The 24,693-nt window shown below is 36.3% G+C and overlaps 1 protein-coding gene across 5 annotated transcripts; it reads left to right on the forward strand.

Moving 5' to 3' along the window:
• The first annotated feature begins 347 nt into the window (after nucleotides 1-347).
• Nucleotides 348-9,966, forward strand: sirt5 (sirtuin 5). Of its 5 annotated transcripts, XM_079374902.1 has the most exons (12): nucleotides 1,428-1,496; nucleotides 1,579-1,637; nucleotides 1,734-1,832; nucleotides 3,530-3,647; nucleotides 3,738-3,871; nucleotides 5,076-5,147; nucleotides 5,832-5,985; nucleotides 6,182-6,269; nucleotides 6,374-6,427; nucleotides 7,622-7,745; nucleotides 8,616-8,731; nucleotides 8,965-9,966. In XM_079374902.1, exons 4-12 carry the CDS (start codon nucleotides 3,548-3,550, stop codon nucleotides 9,035-9,037), a joined length of 915 nt encoding a protein of 304 aa, XP_079231028.1. In that variant the 5' UTR covers nucleotides 1,428-1,496; nucleotides 1,579-1,637; nucleotides 1,734-1,832; nucleotides 3,530-3,547; the 3' UTR covers nucleotides 9,038-9,966. The 5 variants fall into 5 exon arrangements, with proteins under 5 accessions (XP_079231030.1, XP_079231029.1, XP_079231028.1 ...); XM_079374904.1 differs by lacking the exons at nucleotides 1,428-1,496; nucleotides 1,579-1,637 and adding an exon at nucleotides 348-524; XM_079374903.1 differs by lacking the exon at nucleotides 1,579-1,637 and having other exon boundaries at nucleotides 1,412-1,471; nucleotides 1,706-1,832.
• The last annotated feature ends 14,727 nt before the right edge of the window (nucleotides 9,967-24,693 follow it).

Raw genomic sequence — 24,693 nt, forward strand, 5'->3', positions numbered from 1 at the left:
TCTAATTATTTGAATGCATAAAAACTACTTAGTTTATTCAAATGTATTCTTAAAACAGCCTTATGAAATGTTTTCTTTTTCCTCAGAAATTCTGTGTGCTGTATCTGGTTTTCAAATGAAGGCATAAAACTTTATTTATTTTGGCAAACAAAATTTTACTATTAAAATTAAAACATGGAAGAAATGTTGTGTGATCATTAATTAAAAAATAAGAGGTTTAATAATTTTAATAGTAGCCTAGTAGTAGCAGTATGTACACTCTGCTGAACAATATTAATTTATTTCTGCCGCAGTGTCTTCCAAGTTAATCCGAATTTTTATTTTGACGGGTTTCCGGGAATACCTTTACAGTTCTGTGTGTAGATGATATGACGCAAGTTTTACTCAAATCAAACGGTAAAATGCTCATGAAGTGACTCTCAGAGCAGTTCTGGAGCTGTTGTTCATGTGTTTACGTCCTCATTTAGTGAGACGGCAGACGCTGAAATGACCGCGAGCGTCACGCGAGCTTCAGTCTGTGTCAAGTAAGTGAAACTGCGCGATATAGAGAGCAGACTGCTCCGTACGCTTTCGAAACGCTCTCGCGGATGTCAAACACTGATCAATCAGCACCGCACCGCTTCTAGTCAAACACACCTAGTGCTGCAGGCTTATTGGCTCACTGACGTTAATGAGATTAACCCCTTAGGTATCGAAATTTGGTACCGAACGACAAGACGTTTTTCGATACTCGGTGGTATCGAGGCAATTCGGTCGGTGCCTAAAAAGTATCGAACTCGATACCCAGCCCTATTCATAAGACGTTTCTGGATTATTATTTGGCACTTTGGGAGACGAGGAGGGTGTGGATATTTGTAATGTAAAGGGTGTGTGCACATAAATTATGCTTTAAAATAAAATAGCAAATATCGTTATATACAACCCACCAACAGAATAAATCACGATTAATCATTTGACAGCACTAATCGTTATGATCCTATAATTTGCTAATTATAAGCAATGGATAACGGATGGGTACGGACGGTATATCCCAAATTCACTTGCCAGGCTATCAATGAAATCAGCCTCTACTACATATTTCAAGTGTCTAGTTCTGCTGTATGTTTTATGTTCTGCACGATAGAGGTCGCTCTTTCCATAAGTGGCTGTCTTCACTGTCAGCGTGTTCTTCTCAAAAACATTAGAATTATATGCAAAATGGGCGGGGTTTAGTGACTCGTATTTAAATATTATAAAATAATAATTGTCATATTTAAAATCTTCACCCTTTTACCATCAATTCATTGGATATTAAAGTTTATTAGGGCCATTATTCGGTTGCAAATAATTGCACAATAGGCCCGACGCTGAATAGACACAAAGACGCGTGATGCATGTTACTTTTCTCATCGATGGTTAGGATGCACCATTCACAGACGAATGCGATTACTGGATGAGGCTTTTCAAATGTGATTTTATAGAAATGACTGTGGTGAGTTAGTCTGCTTGTTTTTCAGGTAACAATCATTGAAATTAATTTATTTAATCGTTTATACATTATGGTGCACAAATATAATCAATAACTCAAAATGCGTTCAGAGATTGCATGTGACTCAATGGACGCTTGAGTTTCCTGAGCCACCAAACGCCCCTCAGAGGTGTGTGATATGAAAGTAACATTTGTTGTCTTATTGTTCGTGCAATTTTGTCTCAAAACCGATGGCAGTGCACCCTCTTTCATTGACTCATGACAGCAACTGAGTGGATGTAATAAATACAAACTTCATCTTCTGCTCTGCTGGACTAGGCTAAATCTACACAATCTGTGACAGAAGTCAGCACAACACACGCAGGTAGCTGTTACTTTCCTTTCATTCTGTTAGATAGTTCATGTGGCAAAGCATCAGAATGTATTGCACATGCACTACTGCTTTGTTGCCGTTTGACCTATCAAGTGTTTTTTAAATTACATTTGAGTCTCTGCACAGCTGTGGTCATTTTACAAGGTCCACATATGTTTATTAAAGTTTTACTTTATTGCATCTCAGTTCTGTCCTCTTTTCATGTTCCTGTGATCCTGCAATAGTGCCACGAGTCTCGTGCATGTGGGTCAGACTCATTCCTTTTATGTGACAACTGTAGCCTAACTTAAAAAAATGAATAAGGTTGTGCTGTTTTATTAAGGAACTACGTTAAATAAAGGGGTACACCACCATACCAGATATTTAGAAATATGCTCAGGTCAAGCAGGCACTTTAGGGGTGTTTTAACTCAATTTTATTAATTAAATTGATTATTTACACATTGGCAAGAAAATGAACAGTAATAGGCGGTAAATAAAGAAATAAACATGGTTCTTAACAGAATGGAAATAAAATCTTACATTGGGGTGTCAAATTGAAGTTAATTTTGTTAATATTATCAAAAGTTGTTTTAAAATAATATCTTGCAGGTTTATTTATAACCAGCTAATAAGTCAGACCTCACAGAATTCATCAAGGCATATCAATACTTACAGATGTTTGTTGTTGTTTCACACCAAAAATAAGTAAAACTGAGGACATGGGAAAAGCCTGTGACATTATTACCAATATGAATTATAAAAAAATATTCCCAAAACATTTCTGGTTTGAAACAGCTTAGTAGTTACAATATTTAACATTCACTCATACTGCAAGTTCACATAATTATTATATTGGTATAAAACAAATGAATACATCTTTTAAAATGTATTGAGGACATGGAAACGTGAGTCAGATTTTATGCCGAGTTATTTCCTTAAGTGTCTCTTATGTTAAAGCCATTTTAATTTTTTTTCCCAAATTTGGTGTTTTATGTTTTCATATTTCTGGATTGCATTTAAATGGGTTATTTAAACTTATAATTTAAAATGTTAAATTTAACAATGTAGTAAATCTTTTAAAATGTATTTAAATAAATATATACATATACTTTATATATACAAATAACATTTTGTTTTTCAAAAAAAGCTGCACAAAGGAGTTATTATAATATATATTATAAATAGCAAAAAACAAACAAACAATATTTTAAAATGTCAAATTAAAATATAAGAACATAACATCTTTATTTTGTTTTATTGTATTTTATTGTCCAAATACAATACGTTTATTATTAAAATGGGTTTTTAATGTTATTTACTATTTAAATAATAAATATAAAAATATTTAAATAATAAACATTGTATTTGGGGGAAAATACAATAAAACAAAAGTTTTATTAAGTTTTGCTTTAGTTGAATTTGAAGAAATTATAATATACATAATTTATTCAAGTTTAACTAAAGTAAAACTTATAAAGTTTTTGACGCTTTATGAGATTATGAATAGAAGAAGGATATCATTCCAGAATTTCCCAACCTGTCAGACTACTTCCTGGACACGCCCCCTTTTCTAGCAAAGGAACAGGTCCTTACAGAAAGAGGAAGTGCTTTAATTTCATTCTCTGATTCTGTGTGTGTGTGTGTGTGCTGGTGAGTATGTTCCATTTTGTAAAATATATATATTTTTCTGATTTTCTCGCTGTGCAGAGTGACATTTAACCCTCAATGATTCTGCGTCAGTTGATGTGTAAGAGGCTGACGTCTCACCTATTTGTGGCAGTCAGACTGAACTGGAACGCTCCAAAGATGGCTAGACCAAGCTCAAGTAAAACACTTTTAAGACTGTCTTCACTGTGTATGTATGGCAGTGGGTGGCCTGTGAATTAAATGGTTTGCAATTTGTTTCATTTTGCAGATTTAGCAGACTTTCGTGTGGATTTTGCTAAAGCCAAGCACATTGCTATCATTACGGGGGCCGGAGTGAGCGCAGAGAGTGGAGTACCAACTTTTAGAGGACAGGGGGGCTACTGGAGGAAATGGCAGGCACAGGTAACACACATTGTATACACATCTGATCTTAGTTTCAATATAGGACTTATACCAAGGTTTTTCAAACTTTTTGATGCTAGGACTCAAATATGACAATCCTTTTGTGATGATCCCTTCTATTGATAAATGAAGGCAGCTATATTAAAGGAGAATATTAAATGTAGTTTTATTTTCCAAAATTAAATAATTTGGCTTTTACATTAATAATATACTAAAACAAATTGTTAAAGCATTATCTTATTAAAATATATATATATATATATATATATATATATTTTAATTACGTTTACAATGAATGTGAGTTTAACAATTATTATTTTTATTTCAGAAAATTATTTAGGGGGAAAAAAAACTAGAAAAACAAAGAATATGAATTAATTACAATTAATGCTTTGATTTCTGAAGTCTTTTGAAAGCATAATAAAAAAGTATAACATTTTGTGAATGTGAATGTACATGAAACAGATTTCATTAATGTCTTAATGTTAACTTTGACAGCTCTAAAAATATATATCTCAAATTTTTCACATATCCCATTCCATTCCCCTGTGGTCCTTTGAAAACCCCTGACTTATATAGTACTTGGCAGTGCATAACAGCGTAAGCACAGTGACTGCAAGGCAATATCATGCTCTAATTGACAACATAACAACATAAAAGCCTAAATACACTTCTAAATGAAGAGGCGAGTCTTAGTCTTTCTTTGCTGTGTAAAACACCTCATTGAAGGCTTTGAAAAGTAGTGGAAAAGTTACAGTAAGGACCCAGTTGTATATTATACTGCATGACTTTTCTTTAATTTACGATTCAGAATTATATACACATGGGCCTGTAAAACATAGTTTACATTTTGCATTGTAAATAATGACTGTAAACTTTCAACATCTACTGTATTTGACAGCTCTGACCAAATTTGTCATGCTACCTGTAGCAGAGCATATAAACGCTGTAGTGCAAGCAAGAAAACATTAATAATAATAAGTTTAATATATTAATATTAAATATAAAAATTAGCAATTTAATCAAATGAAAATATAATAATTATTTTACAACAGAACATTGATGTTTTATTTTTTAAGTGCTGCACAACAGAATGTATATAGATAATTTTATTCTAAATACTACTGTAATAATTTTCTGTCAAGTTTTTTGTTTCACATAAGCAAACATTAACTTATAAGAGATTTCTTTTCATCTCTTTCAGGATTTGGCAACCCCTGAAGCTTTCTCTCGAGATCCTTCTTTAGTATGGGAATTTTACCATTACAGACGTGAGGTGGGTCACACATTACTGACTAAATGGTTACCAATATCATAATGCCATTTGTCTCTTTCAGTGATCGATTCACTGTTATATTCATACATTTGGAATAGTAAAATATAAATGCCTGGAGTGTTATGCTAATACTTTAATGAGACTACTACTTTTACTTTTTCTTCTGTATGCATGTTTGGCATCCTAAGAATTGAACTAAGAAATCTGAAAGAACGTCACTGTTTAATTCTGGGACTGAAATTCACACAGCATCCACAGAGGGGTGGAGTTACTTTACAATAGTAGATCGGTTATGAGATGCATGCTTGAATTAAAAAAAAATAAAAAATTGTTATTAATGTTGTCACCAAAATGCTAAAATTTCAGTTGTAGGTACCAATATGAGAAAAACAACCTACTATATTATAATATATCAAACCTATCTAAAATGTAATAATACATTAACACTGAAAGAACTTTATTTAAAGTTCATCTTTATTTAATTTTTAATAAAGATGATTATTATTACATTTTGAAAATTTTACTAGCCATTTTCAGCATCCCATGTTGGTATATATTTAAATACTGGGGTTGCAGTTAAATAATTAAGAATAATTAAACAAAAAATAATGTTTGGTTGCATCCTAATAACAACTTAATTGATTTCATTTTTCATATTGTAATTAATTGTATTTAATTTTGCAGGTTATGCGCAGTAAGATGCCAAACCCAGCACACCTGGCTATAGCGGAGTGTGAGTCCCGTCTCAGCAAGCAGGGGCGCTCTGTTGTGATCATCACTCAGAACATCGATGAACTGCACCATCGTGCTGGTTCCAAACATGTCTATGAAATCCACGGTGAGACACTAGCTACTCAAACCAGGACACCATTAAAGTACATTAATTATTGGTTGACATCTGATTAACAGAAATTCAATTGATGGGGCATCTATTTGGTCAGTGGGGCTTTTGTCCCATCTTTTCATATAATCATACCTTCAAATTGAGTTTATTCCCTTCAACTGATCTCTCTCTCGTCTCTCTTTCTCTTTAGGTAGTCTATTTAAAACCCGCTGCATGAGCTGTGGAGAAGTCAAAGCCAACCACAAGAGTCCAATCTGTACTGCTCTGGAGGGGAAAGGGTAAAAGCTCATACAAACACATCACCATTATTTCATCAAATATTTAAACCACAAGAGACTGCACTCTCTGTATTTGCTTTTTTAATTCTTTTTTCAACTGTCAGAGAGCCTGACCCCAGTGCCAAGGATGCCAGAATACCAGTGGAGCACCTGCCCAGGTTTGTGAGTTTGGGCTTTGTTGCAGATCAGTAGACTGTGATGATTAGTCAGAAATTGCAGTACTTTGTTAGTTAGAAATTGCTGTTCTGTTAAGGAATTTGCCAACATATTTAATAAACACAGTTGTGTGCAAATCTGCAAAATGTTCTGCATACTGTAGTTCTGTGCAGATTTTTGTGCAGAATCAGATTTAGATTGAATCAGATTTAGACTGTTTTACATTTTAACAGTTTGCAAGGAACTGAGAACTACACACTGTTTGGGTTTTAAAAGTATAGATGCTTCTATTCAGCAAGGACACATTAAATTGATCAGAAGTGATAGTAAAGACATTTACATTATGAAAAAAAAAACAGTTTTAAATAAATGCTGTTCTTTTAAGCTTTCTTTTTTGATTAATCAAATAACCCTAAATGTTATTAAAAAAAATCACAGTTTCCACAAAAATGTTAAACAGCACAACTGTTTTCAACATTGATAATAATGATAAGAAATGTTTATTGAGCACCACTGTTATGTTGTGCCCATATCAGAATGATTTCTGAAGGATCATGTGACACTGAAGATTGGAGTAGTGACAGCTGAAAATTCAGCTTTGCATTACAGGAATAAATGACATTTTTAAATATAGTAAAATAAAAGTTATTTTAAATTGTAATAATATTTCACAATATTGCAGTTTTACTGCATTTTAGAACAAATAAGTACAGTCTTGGTGAACATTTTTTCAAAAACATAAAAAAATGATGTTGCATATAAAAAAAAAAAAACTAGTGTGGTGTGTGTTGCATTATTAAAAGAAAAAACAGTCACAGTTAGACTGCCTGCTTCAACTAACAACTCTTCCAAACATTGCCCACTACTGCCTACAAATCAGGAATTGTGTCCTATGCTGCAACAAATCTAATCAGATGCTGCTGGAATGCATACCTCTGGTTTGCTTTACTGTAAACATACTGTAAGGCTGTATAATTAATAGAGGTAAGAGGGTAGTCATGTAATACAAAATTGGGGCTGCTTTGGTGCAAGAAACCTCAACAACCGTTATAACTGGACTTCATGGGGAAATTAAAAAAAGATGTAAAGATCAATACAGAATAAGAGGAACACTTTTTCTCCAGCAGTTGGCAGCATATATCCACGTGTTTACTATTTCATGTTCAAGATGTTAGTTTTGTACTTTATGTTTATAGGTGTGACAGAAGTAGCTGTAACGGATTGCTGAGGCCTCATGTGGTTTGGTTCGGAGAGACTCTGGATTCAGATATTCTCACTGCTGTGGAGCAGGAGCTGGAAAAATGTGATCTCTGCTTAGTGGTGAGTGATAGCAGCTTAATGCATAACGCACTACAGAACCAAGTGAACTGACTACCTAGAAAGGATTTTAAGGCATCAAGAATAGACCTATTCCAGAACTTATGCTGCAACCTTATCTGCTGTCTATAATGCCTTATTTTGATGAAATCCCAAATTTACATTACATGTTTGTATTTTTAGCTTACTAAAGTATTGAGTTGTTAGCTTAGCAACAGGCTAACACCAAACTACATTTGAATCAATTACTAGAGATCAGTCAGTAATTTTCACGAGCTTTCCGAATGCAAAAAAGAAAGGAACGCTATCTTGCAGTTTATTAAGTGAGTCAGATGTTGATTTATTGACCGCTCTGAGGAATTTAGTGAATTAATTCAGTGAAAGACTCTTCAAACCAGTAATATGAGTTAAAATGAATCACTTAAAGAAGCTGCTCAAATGGGTAATTCATTCATGAATCGGACTTCACTGGAGTTGTAAGCTTGTTTATTCGTGCAGCTTACAAGGTGCCCAGTCTTTTTATCACATCACATTCAATTCAGACTGCAAAATTACATTTACAATTCGAATAAATGGGATTTATGTTTTTTACACTGTGGCTTTAGAGAGTCAGCATTGCAGGAAACCCTGGCATAATAGTAAGAAAAACAATACTATTAAAAAATTACACTGGTTAACATATTTCTACCGTTTTACATGTAGGTTTGGGTGGTCTGTGACTAAGAAGGTAGCTGCATAAATGTCTGCCTAAAATATTTACAACACAATGTTGTCAATCCCTCATATAGATGCATTTGTGTTGACAGCTTTATGTAAAGAATTTGCCACCTCCAACTGTATTCTGTGTTTGTCACATTGTTTACTTGTCTCTAGGTGGGCACCTCCTCCGTAGTTTACCCAGCAGCCATGTTCGCTCCTCAGGTGGCAGGTAGAGGAGTGCCTGTTGCTGAATTCAACATGGAGTGCACACCTGCTACTATGCGCTTTAAGTAAGACATACAAATACACAAACTATCACTTTACATGAGCCACAGAGATGCCACTCAGTCAGCCCATTCAACAGGATAACACATAGCTGCTCTATTGCGAACAAGCCTCCACATACGCAGACTCTAAGTGACATCTCTCGCTGTCGCATTTGAGCAAACACTGAACGGTACATTTCACAAAACAAATTGAACACCTGCGTGTGGTTTATTTGAGATGTGTTTCTCACCAACAGATATCACTTTGAGGGTCCTTGTGGTGTCACACTGCCTCCCGCCCTTGAACGCCACGAGAGCGAGGCCATTTAAGGAGAAAGAAGGCATGACCCATTCGTTCATGCACACTACATAGAGCACTTTAACTGAGAGCACATGGGATTGGTTCATTCCTTCGTTTTCCTATGGTTTGTGTGTTATGAAGATTTACTGCAAAGGCTGAAATGAAATTTTAAATAGTGTCTTTTCGAGTGTTTGCTTGGCCTGTGTAGCACCATTTTGTTTAAGTTGTGTTTTTGGCATTGGATCTTAGTAGATTTGTTTCAGTTGATTCATGGGTTACTTCTTAGATAATCTACACTGTTTCCACAGTCGTGGAATACCTGGGAGTCGTAATTTCCAGACTCAGAAAAGTAAAGGAAGATAATAGTTTCAAAGAGTTATGGAACTTTCCATCATGAGTAAGTTTAAAATATGATCAGCTCTGAAATATTTAATCAGTTAAAAATAACTGGCTGCAAAAATCATGAAAATTGATTGGTCAAATGTTGTGGGTACCCCGAATGTAGGACTAGACACTTATGCTATAATGATTTTGAATGAGCTGTATCAGGATGAGCACAGACCCAATGGATGTAGAGGCAGAAGTTTTAATTTAAATAAAATAACCATAAAATAAAGTGTCCAAGGGGAATACTTAAAAACACATGAGAGTACATGAACACGACTTATGATTGGTTTTCCTTTAAATTCTATTGTTAGTGTTAGGTTATTAAAGGGATAGTTCACCCAAAAATGAAGATTCTGTTATTAATTACTCACCCTCATGTCGTTCCAAACATCTTCAGAACATCTTCGGAACACAAATTAAGATATTTTTGATGAAATCCGAGAGCTTTCTGACCCTGCATAGACAGCAACGCAACTACGCATGCGTCATTGTACTCTTGTAAGCGCACGTCGAAGACTGACAAGGAAGAGAATAAATTGTTGCATGAAGTCATTATTTGTTTTCTTTACACACAAAAATAATTCTTATAGCTTCATAAAATTACGGTTGAACCACTGGACTATTTTAACAATGTCCTTACTACGTTTCTGGGCCTTAAACGTGGTAGTTCTGTTGCTGTCTATGCGGGGTCAAAAAGCTCTCAGATTTCCTCAAAAATATCCTAATTTGTGTTCTGAAGATGAACTAGAAGGTCTTACGGGGTTGGAAAGACATGAGGGTGGGTAATTAATGACAGAATTTTCATTTTTGGGTGAACTGTCCCCGAGATTAAATGTGAAAAAAAAACCCTCCAGGTTTGCTTTACTTCTTTGTAGGGCTGCACAAATTGGCCAACAGTAATTAAAAAAATAAATATATAACAATATGACGTTTAATATGATAACATTATTATTGTTATTTATTTATATATTATATATATATATATATATATATATATATATATATATATATATATATATATATATATATATAATATAATTATAATATTCTTATTGATTACTAATTATTATGACTGTTATTACTAAATACAATTATTCAACTAAAATATATTTTGAAATATCTCACTTAAAATAATAATAACTTTATTTTACAGTACAACGGTAAAATTACAATACTAACTTTTATTATGGTGGAAAAAGGCAGGGAGCTCTTAAAATGTCTCATTTGTTGATAAGTGCTTCTCATTTCAAGTGTGGAAAGATGGTTGTCACATGTTGTGTTCCCAAATGCACGTTATAAATGACCCAAACTCAGAGCACATGCCGAGATGAGTTTGCATAGGGCAGCATTTACTACAAACTATGCTGCTCTGAGACACTGAAAACTCTGAATCATGAGCTGAGGCACAGTGCCTCACAGTGCCTAATTTCAGTCTACACATATTTATTTGCATCACAGATTTTACAATCTAATAATCATGCTAAACCAGGGGTAGGCAACGTGCCGATGCCCTGCAGAGTTTAGCTCCAACCCAGAAAAAACCTCACCTGCCTGTTGCCCTAGTAATTCTGAAGACCTTGATTTACTTGTTCAGGTGTGTTTGATTAGGATTGGAGCTAAAGTCGGCAGGACAGCGGCACTCCAGGACCGACGTTGCCTACCCCTGTGCTAAACCATATCTCGATTTTATTTAGTTTCGCACAGCATTAGTTTGTGTTTAAGGTTGACTGCAAAATTTGTCAGAGATTACTGTTTAAATTGTGCCATTTTTAGCCAGTGGTTGGAATATGTTGGAGTTGGCATATGTATGAATGTTTGTTTTTAAGTCACTAGATGAGTTTGAGTGACTCTGTGTGTGTTTGTGTGCTTGCACCCTGTGGCATCGGGTCACCTTGATTCTGTCTAGTCCGATGCCAGATTCCACTGTCCAGCTGGAAATCTCTCTCTCTCTCTCTCTACCTCTCTCTTTTTCACCGTCATGACTTGTACAACCAAGCAGCAGAAAAGCTACATTTTGTTTGACACCTCCTGGTCCAACTCGGGTGTCCTGCTTACCTGCATTTGTATACAGATTCATCCTTGCATGTTAACACGGGATTGTGAAATGATGCTGCGTAAATCGCTTGTCTTGTCTGACTTACAAATGCACAACAGAATGCACATTTGCATCTTAAGAAATTGAATGTCTTCACAGACTGACACTGTTACTAAAATGCTGTTTTGGTGTGTATATGTGCGAGATGGGTGGGTGGGGCTGTACGTCTGTGTTTGTAAATGATAAATGAGTGTGTAGTTTTGAGGTGTGTGTAACCGATCGCAGTTGGTGTGTGTGCATTTGGTCTCCTGGAGAGACTGTGGCTCATTAGTTTCTGAGGCGATGAGAGAGGTCTGCTCCAAAAATAACACACACCATTTCCTGTCCATTAAACCACAATTTCACACCAATCTGAGCTTAACGACGTACGCGCGCGCATGCACAATAAATATCTCCCCTGACATACGCTTAGCCTCTAAAATCCTCTGAGACACACAACATCAATCCTACACACACATACACGCATGGTCCCATTAAATATCGATTTCACACCAATCTGAGCGTCTCCCCAGTCTGGGCTTGTCAGAGGACAGGGATAAAGAGATGCAGGGGAGGGAGCAGGAGGATAGGGATGGAGTGATGGAGAGGAAGAGGACACTAGTAGAAGAGATGTATGGTGTGATATGGATCTTGTTGTGTTTCTGCATGATAATTACTTTTTTGTTCCATATTTTGACAGTTTGTGGGGTGTTATAAAAAGAGAGGAAGTTTTTTTATGCGATTAGTTTCTGTACATTTTGTTTAAATTCCTGGATAACTTCTTAGAAAATACACACAGTGTCAGCTGAAAACCTGGAAATATCAGGACATTTGAAAATGGTCATTTTTAGGCCTGGAAAGTAATTATGTAAAAGTCATTCAAATGAATAAAAGACTTGAAATTTCTACAGTGAATAATAATTTTATTACTGTTATCGGCTCCAAAATATTTAATCGACTACAAATTGTTGTGTGTGAGTGCAGCCTCTGTAACATGATTTTAAAGTTGGCATGAAATTAAAATTAACCCTGGTTAGTTTCTTAATATATGTACATGATCTGGTTGAGATCCATCCATGCATTTATATTTATATATCTTTGCATATCTATATGATATTTATATAAATGCCATGACTTACTATTTTTGTGATATGACCGTCTTCTCTGCTGACATATACAAGGCTGTGCTATAGTTAAGCCAGTTGCATTTATATCTGCTTCCATTACAGTATGCAATGCTCACTTTCAACACTCCAATCAATATCCGATGGATAAAACATAGTTCCACAAAAAAAATATTTTCTGATAATCTGTTTCACAATATGGATGTGTCATCATCACAAGCAGCTAAAAAAATCATGGCAGTCATAAAAATGCATTGTTAATATGGTGTGGGAACTCTGAATCTGTGTCTGGAGTGCTGTGAAATTTAATGATTTTTAGAGAGCTGTGGTTGGCTGAGAAAAAAAAAATACAGATGCAGTGTCAGGCCTAAGAGAGGCTATATATTTTAAATATAATAACCATAAAACCCTAAAATAAAGTATCCATGGGGAATATATAGTATGTGATTTAAAGTTGGGGTGTGCAGAGAAGGGTGTAGTCGAGGTCAACACATGTTCCTAAAGTCCAGGTTGTGTGTTCTTGCAGATCCAAAAAGGGAGCGTTAGGGGATTCTCTCCAGACACTTTAATTTTTCTATTTGATGTTTTATGTTCCTTTTATGTAAATTAAATGCCTCTGTGAGGCTGTGTGTCACATGCATTGTGCTTATCCAGCCACAAGGGCATCATTTAGGAAGAATTAATCAAATATAATCTTTATTTATCACAGCACAACCAGGAGCAGTGGAATTTATTTCCATTACTGTCACGTTCTCTGGCCATAAAACAGCACAACATATTACAGGGACAGTCCCTCTGGAGCAACTTGGGGTTAAGTGTCTTGTTCAAGGGCACAATTGAAATGACTCATGACGCACTTCTAATAGGACTCATACCAGTAACCTTCCGGTTACCAGGCCTGAGACTTAACCTCTCACAATCTCACAATGTTTCACCAATCCAGAGGCTTTGGTTAATTACAGAGGTCCCTACACAGTTGTAGCTTAGCTTTCAGGTTTAGCTAAAGAAATGTGAGGCCAAAATGACCAATGTTCTCATGGGTATCTTAAACATCTGTCTTGGACAACTGTCCCCTCAGGCATCAGGACTGATGCTCTTGAAGTTACCCTTAATTAAAGAGGTCTAATAAACCTGGAGGGAGCTATCCTTTTAGCAGTCATCTCAGTTCCAGAAACAATTTCTTTAGACAGTCATATGATTGATTATTCACATGCCATTCTTGGCTCAAGTGGTTTGTTAAAAAATGTCAAGAACTTAGTGTCTGTGAGTAAAAATGAAGGTGGGGAGGATTGGGATTGCTGTTGAAAATGCAAATGAAACTTTCTCCAGGGTTTATAATCCTCCCTGTATGTTGCAAACAGAGTAATGCCGGGTCCACACAGCACAATTTTCAAAGTCATCAGATCGTTGCTTTTCTCACACAGCATGACAGTCTGGGGTTCTATCTAGTTGCTGTTGTGTGCACACTGCAAAATTGGATTGGTGACAGGGGACACACATTACACAGTTTCTCAATAGAAAGAATCTTGCTCTCATTGGCTGTTGGTCGTCGCTGATGTCATTTCCAGTCAAAACACATTTCACACCACAGAACTGTGAGTTGCCGACAGATATTTAAGCTGGCCAAACGCTTAAAGGCCGATTTTAAGCCGATTTGCACTCCCGAATATTTGAGATTGAGATTGTCCAAAAAATCATCTATTGTGTGATGTCATAATCATTATTTAACTGCTCCTGATCAAGACGGAGCGTCCCTGAGCTCAAATCGTAAGCATCGAACACGTTTCATATTTACGACTCTAGATAAGGTTGCCTCTGATGTGATTCCCGTGATAGCCAATGAGAGCGAGCAAGTGTCACCTATACTGGATGTAGCATGCTTATATAGCTGAAACTTGGCAGCCATAAATATGCTACGAACGTAGAGTGCTGAGAAAGAACATCACCCGTATTATTTTTTCTGTTTTGTTTAACAGAATGCGTGCTACGATAAATAGTTGACAACGTTGATTGTCCTCCATATGTTTTTCTTCTCTAGTACAATTTGATCTTCATGTCTGTGCTCTCCCATGGTTTTAAAATCGGTTAAGATTTGAAAATCTAGTGTGTCCCAGGCCTTAGCATGCCAAATATCTCATGGGCATCGGTAACGCTTCGGTACTTTTCTCAGATTGTGTCTTTGATAACACACTATGCGATTATCACTTGTGTGAACAAGCACCAATTTGCCTTCAATTTTGGGTATTTGTCGTCGATTTCCATAAAACTGTCGGTGAGTGAAAATCGTGCAGTGTGAACCCAGCATAAGACCGAAGTGAACCAGCCAAATACTAACCCCTTCCCCTACCCCCAAGGGGTTCCTTTTTTGGTGCCCACAAAAACAAACTAGTGGTTCTTTAACTGTAGCAACCCTGATGATGTCTAAGACAATGGGGTTGTTAGAAGGTCAAGAAATACCCTCCTTGTGGGTACTCCTTCAGTTTCTATTTAATGACTCCATTCATTCTACTTGACCTGAAAAGAATGACCAGTCAGTGTCCATCAGCTCAAGATGCCTTCCAAAAACGTTGGCAGTAAAATGTGTACCCTGATCTAGTGAATGTGATAGGGGCTCCCCAATGGTGGATGAGAAGGGGACAGTGAGCAAATACAGTTTACACACATCCAGAAAACTGGTGTCCCCTTGGCAGTTGGAGGTAAAGCATGATCCGCTTGTTGACACTGAAATTGATATGCAAATATTTGCAAAGAAATGTCAGTGTTCATATTTCCCTTTTGTCAGGGAATGTTGGGTAACAGAGTCGGAACCCTTTTTTGTTTTTACTATTTATATCACCAAGTTGTTTGCAAAAGTTGCTGATAGTCCTACAGGGGGATTTAGTTGCACCAAATGAGAAGCTGGCCATCTGGGCCATATCGTTTTAATGCCAAGTAGGACATACAGGATCATGAGATTTCACTTACGAATGCCATCACCTTTGACAGCATCCCCTTCAGGCTCTGGTTCTTTGCAGTATTTTTAGAAGTTGCTTCCGGAGAGGAATTAGTTCTGGATTGAGGGTGGCATAATCAAGGGGAACCGCAGTATATTCATAACCCTGGGTATACTTTAATTGCAGACCTATGTGGATCCAACCCAGGAAGGGCACATTTATGACGAGTAGTGCAACCAAGGGTGCAGAAATTGTCTTATTGAAGCTTCTAGTCCTCACCATTGCAATCCTTGGCATCTACAGTTTTGCATGCTTTAAGTTGTCCTGTGAGGGGGTGGGAGTGTGTCAACTCAATCCATCTTCTTGGGCGGAACCACCTACTGCTCTCACCATGCCTGGACATGACTAAATATAAAAGAGACCATTTTTTGTTTAAAGTATAAAATCTTGCCCTCATTTCAGCCTGACAGAATGCAGTGTTGTGGATACAACGCTGGATTCAAATTATTAATACATCCTCAAATTTCCAAGTAGAGATGTCAGTTGGCCAATGTGTTCATTAAATAAAAAAAGTAATGTACTGATGTACTTTTGAGAAAGACTGTGTAGGGTGTAAATGGAATTGATTTTTGGAATATTTGGAATTCTGAACACTGACTGTTGCACTGAAATTTAATGTTTTTTTTTTTTTTTGGCTTTCACCAAGGGCAGTCTGGTGCATGTGGCTTCTGTATTATAGCAGGAGGGAGTCATGCAGTGATTTGTCAGCCTGGAAATCGAAACAAATCTCTGCTACCCTTTTTCAGTGGTGACGTTCTGATGGATTGTTTTACTGAGGTTCTTTTTTTCTTCAATGTCAACGATAAAAGAAATAAATGTATTAATTAAATGCATTACTACAAAATACAAAATATCACACCAGAAAAACTTGATCAAGTATAGACAGTACAATCAAGATATTGCAAATATTGTATATTACAAATTGATATTAAGTATTAAGCACTTTCTCTGGTCTTACCAGGAAGTAAGTCTTTCCTCTGGTCTTACCAGAGAAAGTAGGACAAAGATAAATTATAGGACTATTAATGGGAGAAATCCAAACCTAATCAGACACAACATGACAAGAAATTTAGTCTATTCACACTGAAAGTCAAAATAGAGGTTGACCTGACAATTAATCAAATCTGACAAAGCCAATCTGAGCATTTCTCTCTGTTTGCACACTCTCTCAAACCCACCAAAAATGTGAAGCTAGTAAGAACACATACCTTGTGTTTTCACAAATTCTGTAATGCTTCACCAGATTGGATGCTTTTAATAGATTTTTGTTGAATTTGTCATATATCAGATCATTTCTGGTTCTAAGCTTTGACAGTTACTCTCTCCTTGTACATTTTTAATATGTAATATACAAGAGGAGCACTAATTCAATCTAATGAGCATTCGGTGTGAATTGGATCGGCCCACATCTGATATAGAAACCAAGCGATACTACATTTTATCACAGATTGTTTTGTATTTATTTTGTATGTGTGTGGTTTGCGCAAAAAACATTTAAATTAAATTTTCAACAACAACAAAAAAAAAAAAGATACTTTTTTATAGTACTACTTGAAAGGGAAGTATATAACCTACAGTACAATTTATCAGAAGTTCTGCACTTTATTGTCTGTTCTTTTAAGTTCATCCTGTGATGTTTTTTGGGGAGTTAGCACATGCATTCTAACAAAGAGTCTCTCGTTGCCACTTCGTTCTTACAATAGAGACAGAATATACTTACATTTGAGTGAGTGAGGAAGAAGGTCTTTGGAAGAACTAAAGCAGTAACAATCCATAGTCCTAGTATAAACCATAATCCTACACAGTCATAAAAGAGAAGCGAGGTTATGGTTGAAGAAATGAAGAGAGCATGTGAAATTCTCTCACGGCTCTGGAGGGAAAGGGCAGGTGGTGAGTGGGAGAGAGTGTGGGACTGAGATAAAACATTGCTGAAATGAAGAAGGGTCACAGTGACTGGAGGGGAGGGGCAGCTTCTAGTAAACACAAGGTCAAGATGTTTGCCAGCTTTCCGTGTAGCAGAGAATTAACAGACAGAAAAAAAGCACGATGATGTTTGCGAAAACTGGATGATTGAACAGTTTGATGGCATTTTAAAACTGACAAGTTAGCTGCATCATAGTAGGACATAGTGACTGTTTTTGCACCATTTATGATCATAGCATATGTGTGCATGTAAATAAAAGCCTGCATATTACCTCTTCTTGTTTGCTACTTAGACAATGAGACTGATCTCACTACTTCTGACATGGTTATATAAAATGAGTAATCTGTTCAGTCAGACAGTCAAATCGCATATTGAGCTGATAGCATAAGCTAATATGCGCAAAGGGTTGAAAAAAAAAGCATATTTTTAGCCTAGAATGATCAAAATGTGTCCTGATCTTAGTCTGGGGGAGAAAAAAATGCAACAGCTCGTTCAGGCTTAGCAAACTGACAGAGAAACCCAGCCCACTGGCAACACTTCCAATGAGCCATGGACAGAGCGTCACCCTATATTACATTTAAATTTGCATTTCTTTACAGAACTGATTTGCAAGAAAATGCATGTCACGTAGCTAAGACTGCAATGATGGCTATGCCACATTATTGCAAATTTGTATGCCTTGTAAATGCTTTATAACTTACAACTGCCAGTCGTAATTTTAAATATATTTCTCATCTTCATGTATTTGTTTCTTGTAATTGCACCTTTATATCTTGATATACGAAGTATGTGTTATGGATTTGTGGGGAATAAACAAAAGACGAAATAGCATCAACACACGCTTCCATTTAATAAACGTTAAACTCAGACAAAGACAAGGACAGAACTGAGGACTTGGAAATGGAACAAAGGAGAAAACGAGATGATTAATGCAATTAATGGGGATAAAAAATGATGATTAACTAATGACAAGAACCGGAACAAAGCCAAATATGGGCAAACAGGAACTAAACAGAAGCCGTGACAGTATGACGTTAAATCTCACAATGTGAGTTTATATATCACAATGAATATATCTTGTAATTGCAACATTATTTTTCATAATTGTGACTATATCTTACAATACAATATACTATATCTTATTTCACGTAATTAGGAATACATTTCTTGTAATTACATTATATCCAGTAATTGCAAATTTATATCTCATATTTGCCCCTGTATATCTTGTAATTGTGACTGTATATCATACAACTTTATTTTTCATAAATTTGTCTTTATTTCTTGGGACTGTAGGTGTATTTATCATAAGTATGTCTATATATTTTGCAATTGTGACTTTCGCATAATTATGAAAATAGCATAATTGTGGCGTTTATATCACAAAATTTGACTTGATATTGCACAATATGATTTCATCTCATGTTTGCAATTAATTTCATAATTCCCATTTTATGTCTTACAACTGAAAATGCATTTCTCATAATCATTAATATATTTCTTGTAATTGAGACTTTATTTCTTGCAATTACTCTTATTTTTCGGAATTAAATTGTGGATTAATAAATTAGCATCTGTATATATCACAGCTGTGACTTTACTTCACATAATTGTGATATTTATCATAATTGCGACTTTATTGCAATTATGGGTTAATTTCTCATATTTGCGTCTCTATAACATTTCTTATTTTAAATGATCTTACACTTGCCTTTTTTATTGTTTAATCTTGAGGAAACTTCATTTTCAACAGAAAATTTTGAATATAAAATACAAAATATTACTTTATTAATTTCAACTGAATTGTAGATAATTACGTTTTTCACCTGCATCTCAAAAAGTTGTATAAATTTATAAAGTATGGCTTCAGATTCCTTCTCTCTTTAATGCTTTAGGTCAGGTCAAAGGGTCAAGGCCTCTCTAAAGGTCACCTTGATTCTGCTTTTATGTATCAGCTTCTTTCTCTGAGCATTAAGCGGAAGCACACACAAAACTATTGATCCCACTTTTGAGCAGGACCTGTGACTCAAATGACACTCATTTCTTATCGAATCCAGGTGGCGTGTACCACAAATGTCCTGTGTGTGTATGTAGAGCTAACACACTGCTCTATTCACAAACTTGTATTACACATACACAGAATCACACGCGTCTGCTCCGGTTTGTGTGTGTCTCACAGGGCCCTTTGTGCAGATTAAGAGATTTATAAATAGAGAGAAAAAAGCTTTGCTTAGAGACTCAAATCTCGGAGCCATGCGCGGATTACTGCATCCCTGTGGGATTTTGAACCAAAACCCAAGCTGACACACACACACACATTTACACGAACCCTCGAGCTCTGTACAAACATATCCACACTTTATTCTGACATTCCAGACCCAAAACCAATTCCAGATATTCAGAGTACAGATGGCTTCTCCCTTGTTGACTGTCTTAATCTCTCTCTCTAGCTCTGACTCATCTGATCACTCACTCCTTACCACTGTCCTCCTTGCTTGCTCGCTTAATATATCTCTTTTTATTGTCTTTTCAGCAATTCCTTCATAGTGCAACTCTCCTTTCCCCTTCTTCCCCTCCCCCGACATCTCCTCTAGATTGTCTCATCCTTCCTTTGGCCTGGATGAGACTGGTGCTGTTCGGCCAAAGCAGGGGACAATCATTCCAGCTAGCAGCTAACATTTAACAATTATGCGAATACCCCTTCATCAGTTCCAAGAGCCCTGCAGGGAGCACAGCACCTAAGGGAATGCCACAGTAAATACTGCTGAGGAAAAGAAAATATAAGAAGGATTTGTTAGTGGTGCTTACTAATAACATTGTTTCCACTTCCACTGAAAATGCTCCCTACAAATATCTAGGGACGTTGCCTAACAACATCCTAGTGACTCTAGTGTAATGAGGCCAGCAAGTAAGGGCTGTGCAGTTAAACCTGATCTCAAAAGGTGCACTAGTGACTGATGCTGCAGGCAGAAGTCTTTAGCTTCCTTGTTTGCATGCCCTCCTCCCCACGCTGGAAATGTCGGTTCAAATCCTGCTCGGAGCGGGGCAAGTAGGGGGTGAGTGTAACAAAGCCAGCTTGTAATAGCTGTGCGGGGAAACCTCACTCCCCTGATCTCAAGAGGCGCACTAGAGGCTGTAGCGATATAGTTATATTTATTGTAAATAAGGTCTTTATGATATGACAATTTTTGTTACCTTAGAAATTTCATAATTCTTGTCGTCAGTGTCAATATCACACACACACAAAAACTAATGCAAGCCTAAATAAAAAACAAACAAACAAACTCAAGTAAACAGTCAGTGTTTAAATAAAAATAAGAAACTAATTACAAGCAATAGGACAAAAAACAGACAAAAATACAGTAGAATAAATGAATAATAAATGTTACATAGGCTACATTGTATAAAGTAATCAAATGCATAAAATACTGTATACTCTTTATTGTGTAAATTAAATATATATTTCTTCTTTTTAAAGTTACAAAAGTGATTTATTCAGGAGCAGTGAAAGATTTTCTCTCTTTTGTTGCTTGATGAATACAAGACAGCAGGAATATTAGACTGCTGTCGCTTTAAGAGCTGCCCGGATCCAATATACTGTACAGCCCTTCCTCAGCTGTTTGCTTTTAAGACCTGAATTACTGTGTTTATTTGAATACTTGCAAAAATGGGCACTTTGACACATACAAGTGTGTATATTTAATCGTTCAAGGTCTATACTCCCACGCTCTATGAGGACCATCTTCAACCATCCCAAACACACTACAAAACGCCTAATGCCTTAACAACTATCAATACCTTAGAAATGCCCTAGCAATCATGTCTCAACAGACTAACAACCACCTGAACACACTAGCAAACCCCTCCGAATCCCCACCAACTTCCTAGTGTAGCATTTGAATGCAATCAAGACGTTCAATCAGGTTTTAGGCATCATAACCTTCCCTCCTTCCTTGTTGTAATGAAATTACAAATTACAGATGCATGTCTAACGTCCACCTCTGGTTCAAAGGGCGTTATCACCTCCAACGCTATCAGAGACAGTCGTCAACTTTCTCTTTGAGCTTCAAAGAGATTCCCCATACCCACGAGGAGCCCAGACACACTCAAAAGCTGCAATACACATATGAAAGGACATTGGCTCCATTTATCCACAATCAAACTGTTCCAAAATGTATATAGTGTATTCCTGTGTTGTATGCATGCTCCTAGGTTATAGTAGCTTATAGTTACAACTCTGTAGTACTGTAGTGAAGCTCCAATTACTTGGATCTAGACATATAAATGTATCACTGCTTTAATGTTTTACAAACCCTTGCATATTAGGTATCAAGATTAATGATTCCCAGATTAATGGTGTGTATTATGTCACCATAACTTGCACCATACTCTTTTTACCATACTTTGACTTAATATTGGACAAATCCTCCAGACCACCATAAACCATGCAAATAAGGTGTTGAGTGAGACAAAGGAACCGCTCCCGCTCAAAATTCACACCTCTACATTGGTCAAACTGCCAAAGATGGGTGTGACCAGGGACCGTTAAAAGGCCCTAACCCAAACCCATCATTGCTCATTCCCTTTGAGACACACTTTCCAAGACTCATCACCCTTGAGTCGGACCTTCTGGAAGTTTTTATCCTCAAGTAACTTTTCGCTGTGGACTCTCCGATCTTCAGAAGAACCTGACGAAAGCTTCCAGCTCGCTCCTACTGAACTTTTTATTATTATTATTAATTATAAATATTTCCCTTTTGAGCTAATTTGCTACACTAGCAACCACCTAAATACTCATAACAAACTGGCCCAGATCTCGTCTCCAGAATATCAGGAGATATGATTTCTTTACAGCACCGTACAGTGGAGAACTCCAACACTGTGGTAGTCCGGTTTGCACCGGAAGCACGGCTCACATTTTGTTCATAGGTTTGTTTATTAATCGAATTAGTTAGTTTCAACACATTTGCTCAGTGCAATGAATAACTTCCGCAGCATCTGATTTGTCTTCAAGCATCAGTGCAGTAAAGATATTTGTGAAGTTAAATCCATAAAAGAAATTGTTTAGACAAAGTGCCCTTTCACAGATCTTCATCTCAGGTGCTCCTTTCATTATCATCTCAGTGATGTGTGGCTAAGGTCTCTTATTGAAGATAAACCTGGAGTCAACGATTTCTTCCTGCTTGAAGCAGCCACTCCATTAGGGTCTCTCTAATCCCAAATCCCACCGCAGTCAGGTTTTCACTTGTCTGTTTATTGAAAACCTAAAGGATCTAAGAATGAAATTAATTTCCATTTCTTTGGGGATTACATTTTCAACATTTTATTTCTTTCTGTATTTTTGCCTTTCGCAAGAAGGCTTTTCCAGCATTTGTTCTCCTGTCTGAATTAATTTACTTCCTGGAATGCAGCTGATTATGAATACAAAAGTAAACGTGGATACTCACTATGTCTTCCTATGTGATATACACTCAACACTATTATAAGATTCCTCTTTAATGTTAAAAGAAGGGCAGAAAATCTTGCCAGTACTAGTAGAAAGTTTAAAAATAGTTCAGTTACTGGACTAAAAGGTGCAGGCGGTTATCCAGACTATGGCTTTTTATCTGTGCCGCCAATGCTGCTGGCTATGAGTGTTATGGAGAACAGGTCAGTGAAGAGCTTCAGGCCTGTTAGCACTGCATGCTAATAAATGTGTCAAAATCAACAGCACAAGCTACAGAAGCGTATTGCATTCACTTGAGGAAAAAAAATCTACTCTGTTTTTCTGAATTAACGAGTTAATTATCTCAGAATTACGAGATAATTTTTCATGAAAAAAAGTTTTTGCTCTGTTTTTCTGAATTAACGAGTTAATTATCTCAAAATTATGAGATAATTTTTCTTGAAATAAAATGTATTTGCTCTGTTTTTCTGAATTATTGAGTTAATTATCTCAGAATTATCTCAGACGAGTCATTTTTCATAAAAAATATATATATTTTGTTCTGTTTTTCTGAATTAATGAGATCCCTCAAAATCCTGCCAGGAGCTCTATTTTAGCTGGATTGCATGGAAGTAAACATGTCCCGCCTTTCAAATTTAATCCGGTTTTATTTTACTTTGGGTTTGAGACATTGGGAGATACTGCTGTCTATAGTATTGGACGTCCCATATAAGAACTGACCATTCATTTCTTGTACTTATTAGAAATGGTGTCTTTATCCCCCTCAAAATGTAATAATGTCCCATATCTCGAAAACGCTGCAGTAAAATGGTTTCATATGAGGTGTACATATAGTGTAGGACGTCCTGTTTAAGAACTGGCCATTCATTTCTTGTACTTATTAGAAACGGGGTCGTAATACCCCTCTAAATCGATTAATGTCACATATCTCCTTTTCTACGAATCTTGCAATGAAATGCAGGTAGAAGAATATAGTAGGCCTAATACAGATACAAAGACAGCAATAAATAACACGAATATTAAGCAGATGTACGTAAAACAAACAGAAAAAATAACGGAAAAAGTCATTATATCTCAATTCTGGGCGTCTAGAATGAAAAGCGCTTTGAATGCGCGTTCCCTCTTTGTTGGTCCTGCAATTACCGTAAGTATAGTAATACGCGCGCACCATAATGTCAATCGCGGCTGGCTTGACCGTGTTTTTCTGAACTGCGGCTGGATCCTGGAGAAACACAGCAATGTCAAGCAGATCAGAATGTTCTTTTCGTCTGAACAGGCGCAAAGTCTTGAGGTGTCTGCGCAAAGTTGACGCACTAACAACAATACCATTTATATTACTTAAAGACAGCAGTATCTCCCAATGTCTCAAACCCAAAGTAAAATAAAACCGGATTAAACTTGAAAGGCAGGACATGTTTACTTCCATGCAATCCAGCTAAAATAGAGCTCCTGGCAGGATTTTGAGGGATCTCATTAATTCAGAAAAACAGAACAAAATATATATTTTTTTATGAAAAATGATCTCATAATTCTGAGATAATTAACTCAATAATTCAGAAAAACAGAGCAAATACATTTTATTTCAAGAAAAATTATCTCGTAGATAATTAACTCGTTAATTCAGAAAAACAGAGTAGATTTTTTTTCCTCAAGTGAATGCAATACGCTTCCGTAACAAGCAGCTCTACTAAATGCTTTTGAAATTGTGAGCAACACTGCAGGTAATAACTTTACTTT

The sequence above is a fragment of the Barbus barbus genome (genome assembly GCF_936440315.1).
Source record: "Barbus barbus genome assembly, chromosome: 24".
Lineage (NCBI taxonomy): Eukaryota > Metazoa > Chordata > Actinopteri > Cypriniformes > Cyprinidae > Barbus > Barbus barbus.